This window comes from Impatiens glandulifera, chromosome 1 (genome assembly GCF_907164915.1).
Source record: "Impatiens glandulifera chromosome 1, dImpGla2.1, whole genome shotgun sequence".
Lineage (NCBI taxonomy): Eukaryota > Viridiplantae > Streptophyta > Magnoliopsida > Ericales > Balsaminaceae > Impatiens > Impatiens glandulifera.
In genome coordinates, this window is record NC_061862.1 from 56581745 (window position 1) to 56591504 (window position 9760).

At 33.1% G+C, this 9760-nt stretch overlaps 1 protein-coding gene across 1 annotated transcript; it reads right to left on the reverse strand.

Moving 5' to 3' along the window:
* Positions 1–1171: 1171 nt before the first annotated feature.
* Positions 1172–5970, reverse strand: LOC124944364. Its single transcript, XM_047484625.1, has 5 exons — positions 5915–5970; positions 4377–4825; positions 3326–3439; positions 2921–3237; positions 1172–2201 (listed from the first exon to the last, which is right to left on the reverse strand). Exons 2-5 carry the CDS (start codon positions 4821–4823, stop codon positions 1346–1348), a joined length of 1734 nt encoding a protein of 577 aa, XP_047340581.1. The 5' UTR covers positions 4824–4825; positions 5915–5970; the 3' UTR covers positions 1172–1345.
* Between the last annotated feature and the right edge of the window lie 3790 nt (positions 5971–9760).

Sequence of the window (9760 nt, forward strand, 5' to 3'; positions counted from 1 at the left end):
AAGGTATAACAGAAGTCTCCACTTATCGAACTTTGCTTTTTCTCGCTTTGGTAATGCTCGCTAAGAGCTTTTTCAACTCTTCTCTCGGGTTCTTCATCCTCATCTTCATGAAGCTTCCCTTCTATGTGCAAATGTCTCTCCCAATCAAGTCACAAGGTCGGCTCATCTTTGGTGGACTCATCCAAAGAACCCTCTACCATAGAGCCATATTTTTGCTTGTTCATGGATCGTGGGGCTCAACGAGAAGGGGATGCTTGTGGTTTTAATCATTTGTCACAAACTCACTACCTAACCCTTGGCCGATGAATGAATACAACAATGTCAATAGGTCCATCCACCACATTAGTCCACAAGAAGAAAATGTAAAGATCGATTCTAACTTTTATTGTGTGTCGTTGTCATTAACGTTCGGGATGAAGATGGACAAGGTTATGAATTTGACTTCACCTCTTCGACTCGTGAGAGCAAATCGATAAGAGCATTCAAAACCATGAAAAAATAATTTCATCTAATATTGTAAGATTTGGATCCCTAGGAGAGTGGAAGTCATTTTATTGATCATATTTTGATTCCTATTTAAGCCACTTGATCAAGTTCAATGAAAATTTTGATCTTGTTTCCTTAAATTAAATCAGGAGATCAAATATTCAGTATTTTGGGGAAGATTGGATTTCAAATATCCTTAAATCTGACAGAGGCATTGAGGGGAAGAACAAGACAAATCTTTTGGTCAGCCTATCAATATCACCAATGTGGTCACTAGTGATGATCTCAAATTTGCCAGGTCACTAGTGATGATCTCAAATTTGCCAATTTGCCAATGTTAACTCTTAATCCGGCACACGCCCAGGAATCCGCCTAAAGGACTTAAAATTAGATCTAAAGGCTTTCATGCACAAGGTGTTACCATATTACGTTTGTGTGCAAAATAGTCTAAAATGGTCAATAGGAAGATTGTGTAAGAAATAGATGGGTTATTTGAATGGTTATTACACGATAGAGGAGAGGATCTAAAAACACAAAATGAGAGTAGAGGACCCACCTTAACACAAATGGAACTATAAGGGTTAATTTGAATATCATGTGTAAGTCGAGACCCCAATATGGGGTTTCTTCCTTGGGGCAATAATGTGTTTCCAATTCCAAACTCAGTTTCAGAAAGCAATAATAATGACTCAAATAAAATTACTAACATTTACTATTAAGTCTATTACCAACATCCTGAAAACTAGTAGGGACACATTGATGAGTACACTATATTTATAGCAATAATTTGAAGTAAAAGGTCTCTAACCTTACCTTTATTATTATGTAAACTCCCACACCGTGCAGGTTTTCAACTACTTCATGGTCCATGTTGAAAGTGGTATGATGAGACCGGCACATGACCAGGAATTATTCCATAGTGAGATGATGCAGTTGGTTGCGAAACTGATAGATAATTAGGAATCCCATAGTGAGATGATGCAGTTGGTTGTGAAACTGATTGATAATTAGGAATTCCATAGTCGGATGATGCAGTTGGTTGCGAAACAGATAGATAATTAGGAATATAGTCAGATGATGCAGTTGGTTGCGGAACTGATAGATAATTAGGAATTACATAGTCAGATGATGCAGTTGGTTGTGGAGCTGATAGATAATTAGGAATCCCAGAGTGAGATGATGCAGTTGGTTGCGAAACTGATTGATAATTAGGAATTCCATAGTCAGATGATGCAGTTGGTTGTGGAGCTGATAGATAATTAGGAATCGCAGAGCGAGATGATGCAGTTGGTTGCGAAACTGATTGATAATTAGGAATTCCATAATCAGATGATGCAGTTGGTTGAGAAACTGATAGATAATTAGGAATTCCATAGTCGGATGATGCAGTTGGTTGCGAAACAGATAGATAATTAGGAATCCCAGAGTGAGATGATGCAGTTGGTTGCGAAACTGATTGATAATTAGGAATTCCATAGTCAGATGATGCAGTTGATTGTGAAACTGATAGATAATTAGGAATTCCATAGTCGGATGATGCAGTTGGTTGCGAAACTGGGAGATAATTAACAGCTTTTGAATACTTGCTTTGGTATAATGTAATGTCAGCTGGCACACCTCCAATTGGTTGTTTGAGGTAGGGTTCTCTTTCCTGATAATAAGACATTGCTGGGTAATGTGTATTGAGCCTCGTATTTTGTGTTCTCTCATTGATCCTGTATACAAAACAACTTCGTTGTGATGATATTCCAAACTATAAAAATATTGATTTGGCACGAGATCATGGAATCACATTTGTAAACAAGGAGTATCTAAACTTAGTCTTGCCCAGATCCAAATAGAATGCTCTTTTGGTTGGAGGCAGTGTGTTCAATTGGGTTCGGCGACGGCTCAAAACAATCTAATTAAAGATAACTACAAACATTTCAAGTTTAATAATAATCAGACAGTTTGATTGTTTGAAGGTGGCGGTATGGTCCTTGTTTAATGATCAAGGTTTATTTGGATTTAATCGAAATAATCTCCCATCACATCATCAATCACTTTATTGATCAAATTATCAACTAAAAGACCCATATTTTATATTTTTTTATAACATTTTAAAATATAAATACAAAAGATATTTTAGTAATTAACCCCAAATAATCTATTTTTCCAAAAGATCCTACATCAAACAAGCTCTAGTGTATCCAACCAGCTACACATTTCATACCAAACGTATTGATTTTATAATCGGTTGGCGTTTTCTATGTAAGATCCAGATCAATATTCAGAAACAAAAGTGTTTCCAAATAGTCTGGAACCTTCTTAGACTAGCTTACCTTTTCCTTCATATGATTCTCATTTTTGCTAATCTATAAAAAGCTATTGAATCTCCCATACACTTTAAACATATATTAATAAACTATAGGTGAAGTGGAAATTTTGGATATACCTGAGGGATGGATCATGCAACATTTGTTGGGGGACATTTCTATGCAAATAAGTCGGTCTATTATCTACTTCATAATATGGATTGTCTAGAGAGCGGGGTAAACTTAGATGCTCCATACTATGACGGACATGGTTCAACATAGTTCCATGATGACCAGACCGATCTTGATAAGGATTTATCGCCAAAGATGCATTCGGTTGGATTCCAACGTGATAAGAGTTATTAGTCTGAGGCAAACTAATTTGACGTTCAAGCGCAATAGGAGGAATTGGCGACTCAACAGCCAAAGGACGGAAGGAGGACATTAAGTTCCTCACCTGCAATCGAAATATCATATTTAAAAGAAAGTTTTACTTGAACAAATTAGTTTATAAAGAATGTTTCCAATTGTTCGGTTAGTCCTACATAGAAGTCACTGAGTTCTTGATTGAATTTGAAGCCACGGTAGTTACCCTCTATAACACGTTTAAGGACTCGCTCCGGCAGTGGAAGACATTCCTTGTGAATTGAGAACTTCACCTGGAAGGAAAGCAAATAGGAATAGCAGAATAAGAAGAAAAAAGTTCTGCATCAAAAGAAAAAAATTAAAATCATGTTGATCGTGATATAAAAAATCTACATTTGTTATGTTGGTCAAAATTCAAAATGATTTACAAAATAATTTGATCATGCTCAAGAAAATAATTATCTATATCAAATGAAGCAAAACAAATTGAGTATAATTTGTGGTTATCAATAAAATAATATGGAAAATGAAACAAAAATTACACTGTAATCATGATCATCATCTAAAGCATAACTTGATCGCGATCCAATCTTCTAACGTGATTGTCACAGAATACTTGTTTTCAATTAGGCTAACTTTATTTACTTCCTATATACATAAACACAACATTTTTGTACAGAATATAAAATATAAAATTTCAAATTTTCTTTTCATGATCTGTGGAGTATAATTAGCAAAAAAATGGTATTTGTTTATACATTTAAAATGCATTTTCATTCTAATTATCATTACAAATGCAATATAAGAGGGATGTGACTTATTCTAACTAATTAGGATTTTTGTTACAAACTTTTTTCATGTTAATCAGTATACCAAAAATCTACACTTGTTTTGTTTGCCAAAAATCACAATGATCCAAATATAATTTAAATATGATCCAAAAAATAATTTGATCATGATGGAGAAAAAATCAATATACCAAATGAAGCAAAAAAATCTATATTATAACTTGGATCATCATCAAGAAAATAATTTTTATACCAAATGAAGCAACAAAAAATACTCTAGTCTTCATGATCCAAAAATATCTGATGCCAAACCAAAAACAAAATCACTTTCAATTTTAACTGTGACTATTTTCTAATTAAATCGTGATTGTGAAAATAATTGTCAGAAAATACTAGTTTTCAATTGAGCTAAAAAATCAATCAATATAAAGAGAAAACTTGCCTGTGCAGGATACTTTCCACCAAAAGCATAAGGTTCCAAGTTAAGTTGTCCATCGCAGGAGGCTTCATAAACACCATAGAGAAGTTTTGAATCAAAATCATATAGAAAAAGCTTCATGCCCGTTTTAATCTTCTCCACAACATCCCTTTTCCCTGCAGGAAGCCCAAAAACACGATACCGGTAGCATTCTGGTTTCGTGCTAGCGTTGCACATAAATATATAACCCGAAAAGCAATCAGACGCATCCTTAGCTTCCTCTGTTTCTGATTGAAGCATTTGACCATCAGTAGTTACTGGATAGGAAAGGTGATTGGCTGAATGATCTGGATGGGGAACAGATATGGAAATGTTAGTCACAGATATCTCATTCTTCTTTTCTTCCTCCATATTCTTCATCAACCTAGACCGCCTTCTGTTCCTTCTTTCTTTGCTACTTTCCTTTGCCATACCTAGATATAATCAGCATATCGATTTAGTGGAAAATATATCAGCAATCAATCCCATCAAGGAAATAAGTGATGAATTATATCACTAGTTTATTTTAGTCATTTAATCCAAATAAACTTAAATAATCAACTTTAAAAAGAAAAAACTTAAGTCTACTCCAGCAATAACTTAAACATGCCCTTCCGTACATATACTAAAGTAGTTGGGACAAGAACAGTTCATCTCACAATCACTGTCACTCTTAAACATGCTCTTTCTGTACCTCATCATGGTGCAATCTTGTCTCAGATAGCAGAATAAACCAAGATTTTAATTGTGACACTAAATTCTTAGTTGATTCTTGTTTTTTCAGGCTGGGAACTGAGGGTCTTATTGGTAGTGGTGAATTTTGTGCAGGACTCTACATTCTATCACTCATTTCATTCACAGTCAGTCTACTCATCATAATTGTTCACCAATTTCTTCCTAATAGTTATTATCAAATAAAAAGAAAATAATTATGTGATACTATCACTTGGGGCATTTTTCAGGTGGAAACTGTGATTGTCCAACCCAAGCAAGAAGGAAATCCATTGGTAAGGCCCGAGAAGCCAACCCGTGGAGAAGATGACCTAACTAGCAGGGGAGCACAAACCATTAACCACCACCAACATTATGTTGATTTCTCTTCCCTCTCTTGTATTCATATCTGCCCATCTTCTTCCTTCACTCATTTTATCTTCACTGTCTAGTTCTTCTCAGCTAGGACACAACACTCATAGAAAACAACCCATAAACAGTAAACCTACAAATACTCTCAACCAAATTAAGTATTAAATTTGACAAAATCACAAAAATAATTTTCTTTCGTTTCATATTCCCTTCTATTCGGTCCCCTCCTGATAATCTAATATCAAAATTAGGTCGATCGCCACCTGCACCCTAAAGAACCCCAAGTTGCATTCGGACAAGAGGGATAAATGTCCTTAACGAAACATGATTATACAAAATCAAAATTCATTAATGGCATGCTTCGTCAATAAGAAATGAAGAACACTAATTTGTATGTCAATCGAAAAAGGAATTGATTGAGAAAGGGAAGAGAGAGTTACCTGGAGAGCGCTGGAGTTCTTCCTTAGCAGACTGAGAGTACACTTTCTATTTTTTGTTTTCAATAACATTAAGGTTTTATAAAAATGATTTCTTTATTATTTCAATTAAGTGAAGAATCTCATTATAATTATGGTTTGTCGGTTTTTTTTAATAAGTTTAAATATATACCTATTTAATTAAGACAATTACTTAAATATTTAACTTTGTATATTTAATAATTTATATTTCACATTTTTTTAATTAATTTTAAAATAACAATATCAATTAAAATTAAGTAAAAATATAATTGTTATAACAAATTTTTTATTAAATAAAAATAGAAATTAAAATTAAATAACTTACTAAGTACTTCAAGCAAAAGTGATTCTTAAGAGACCAAAAATGTTACATGTTCGAATGTCACATGTTCGGTTATCTCTTACAACGTCTTAAATTGAAGTGGATGTCATTGAGGTGGAGTTATGTTAGGATTCTCTATTTAAAAATGTATTGAACAATTTTTTTAAACAAAAATGTAAATTAAGTTTATATATATATATATATATATAATTTATTTATTAATAGTATTAATTAATATATATGAATGAATGGCTATTTATGATTGAAATTTGAATTTTTGATTTTTGATTTTTTTTTTTCTTATTTTATCAATGTCATAGAAAGCTCATTCAAAATATCACAATTTTATTTATTCCAGGCTTTCTTCAAAATAAATATTTGTCTCGTATTCTTACTTTATAGTAATTTTTTAAATTTATTTATCATGTTTATACAAAAAAAAAAATTAACAACTCTTTATTTTTATGATTTTTTAAACTATTTTCACACATTATATTTATACATTTAGGGAATTGAAATTGCATTAGATGGATGTAACCTCTAAGAATAACTCCTCCGTAGTTTAGCACGTGTTTGGATGACACGTAACAATACGAGAGAATATCGCGGGGAGGTTCGAGATTCGATGCGTTTCAACCTTTATTTGTGTGCCAAGCAATTTTCGTTTTAAAATAAAATATTATTTTAAAAGATTTTAAGAATATCTGGAGATTTAGAAATTAATTATAAAAATAATTAACTTTATTTAAATTTTAATAATCTGGGGATCAAATAATAATTTGGTTAAAACTTAGTTTAAATTAGTCAAACATAATTAATTTAAAAGATTATTTATTTGAAATTAGAGTCGCCAAATTATTTTAGAAAAATCAATAAAAGGGTATATGTGTACAAACGTATTTTACACTACAGTTTTTATAAGAGGTTCGATTTTTGGTTACGCTCGGAAAAGTAATTTCGCGCTATGTCCTTTGTGCCCGTCAAATGACGGTTCTAAATTTTAAAATAAACAAAGTCTGGCTCTTATAAGATTTATTTATAAAATTTATTTATAAGATTTATTTCCTTTAATTAGTGGTCTGGGTGTCCTAAACAATGATAGGTTTAGTTGCGTAAAGAATTGTACAAAATTATTTAAAAGGTGTACATGTGATTGCGTTGAAATAATACTGAGTAAAAATCCTGAAAAATATCATAAAAGTGTTAGAATTTAAAAATAAATTCCAAATAGGGTCTTGGTGAAAATATTTGTTTAGAAAATATCCCGAAAATATTTAAATATCATTTTTTGAACTTTCAAAATTATTTGAAAATGGAATGGGGTTCCAAAATTATAAAAATAATTTTGGATTTTGAAAAGTATAACCAAACAAGCCTTAGGATTAGAGTCCTAGTGTATGGGTCTGGTTTTGCCGATCTGGGCTCGAGAGCATGGGTCAAGAGACTGGAGGGCTCGATCCTAAGTTCGAGAGGCTCGGTCTCGAACTCGGACTGCTCGGTCAAGGGACCAAAGGGATCGGTTCTAGGGTTTAGGAGCCTCGGTCCTAAACTCAGGTTATTCGGTCCTAGGTTTGTGAGGCTCGGTCCTAACTCAATAACATCGGTCTTCGGTCTCGGTCCTAACTCAAGAACATCGGTCATTGGTCTCTGTTTGGACCGAACCGAAGATTCTCGGTCCTGGTCCTACAGGACTTAGTCGTCAAGGACCGAGTGTTCTTGAATTGGTCAAGAATTGCAGAAGCTATAACTTTTGATACAGATCATGGAATCATGATTTGTAAGTTGTAGATGATTTATATGATTATGAAGAACATAAGCCCTAACCCTAATCACGATCAATCAATCTTTACAAAGATCAATTTTTAAAAGCCAGTTTTAGGTCAAAATTTTGATCTTTTGAATTATGCCATTTCAATGCCTAATTTTTGTTCTATTAGTTTTGAAATGATGAACATAGTTGAACACAACTAAAATAATAACATCATAGCAATTTTGTAACAATTTTTGAAGTTGAAATCCAAATTCAAATTTTTCAAAATTATAGTTTGATCAAACATGATCGGAATGATGTTCCAGAGATCTAGCAATCATCCTAGCATGTTTACAAACATGTTTAGTAGTTATTTTACTCAAGAGGAGTGATAGAGTGAGGGAATTTAGTGAGGGAATTTGGTGAGGGAATGACGTGTCATCACCTTCATTGGTTGGAAAATGTAAAAGTGGGAGGAAAGAGAGAAAAGAGAGAAATTATTTGATTTTTTCAGCGAATAAGATTATGACACGTCATTCCCTCACCAAATTCCCTCACCAAATTCCCTCACCTAATCATTTCTCTTTACTCAAAATATCAAGATTAAAGCTCAAGAACATGAATTTTTAAAAATCCAAATTTTCAATTCAAATTTTGTTTTCTTAGTTTAAGGTTGATTTGATCAAATCTCTTTCAATATAAAGTTCATATAACATCTAGGATTGATTATAAACAAAAAAATCATACAATTGAACCCTAGAACAGATAAAACCGATCAAACTTAGAAAAACCTAATTTTTAAATACAAATCGAAATTCAAAGGATCTGGATGCTTACAAACAGTTGGAGAACACTCCTTGGAAGTATTGAAAACTTTTTAGAAGCCTGGATCAAAGGTTTGATTACGGGAGATGGTTTTCCCAAAAACCAGCTCTTTGTCGGAATTTGAATCTTTGATTTCGACTATAATATGCATTAATTGTTTGTTGGATTGGTAGAGAATCTACTAAGGAGTATTTATAGTAGCTTTAGGTCGATTGAGGATGAATAATTCAAGTTCAATTTGATCATCGTGGCAGCCTAGTTCTAAAGGGAGATAAGATTAATAGGCTTAGGGCTATTGTAGGCGAGGATAAGGCGAGCAAGTGGGTGAAAAAATTAGAGGATAAGGTGGAGAAATGACGGAGTTATCCCTTCTAGAAGAATCGCTGGAGTTCGATCGCAATTTCGGCGAGCTCCCTGCATCGGTGAAGAAGACGCCTAAACCAGGGTCGTTTTGGTTTATTGAACGCGTCGTTAGGCCTTCCGTTGGAGCTTCGTCCGCGTTTGGGCAATCAGGCTAACAGGGTTAACGGCCCGTTAGTCGATCATGTGTGGACTAGCGCGCGTGTTCTGTTATAGCGGGCAGGCGTGGCATATTCCTGGGCGCTGGATAAAAATCCAGCGCTAATCCGATGGCCTAGGATTCTGCTGCAATTTAATTTTCCATTTTCGGCTACACCCGATTATCAGTTTTATTTTTATATAAAATGGTTATTTGAAATCAAATTTTAACCCCTTTCTTTCATTTTTTTCACCAAAAATTCCACAAAAAATATTTTTAAAAACATAATAAAAATTATTTTTATTATTTTTATTTTTGAGTATTTATTTAATTGTTTTAAGTCATAAGTTATACATAATTTATGTTTAAAATTATAATTAAATAATTTCAACCCTTTTTGGATTTAATTTGGGTGAAATAAATACAATATTT

Excerpts from the sequence above, each read along its gene's own strand:
- LOC124944364 (XM_047484625.1), bottom strand. The coding sequence starts at position 4,823 with ATGGCAAAGGAAAGTAGCAAAGAAAGAAGGAACAGAAGGCGGTCTAGG. Across the intron at positions 3,440-4,376 it reads GTGGAAAGTATCCTGCACAG|GTGAAGTTCTCAATTCACAA; the intron begins GCAAGTTTTCTC and ends CTTTCCTTCCAG. Across the intron at positions 2,202-2,920 it reads TTGCATGATCCATCCCTCAG|GATCAATGAGAGAACACAAA; the intron begins GTATATCCAAAA and ends TTTTGTATACAG.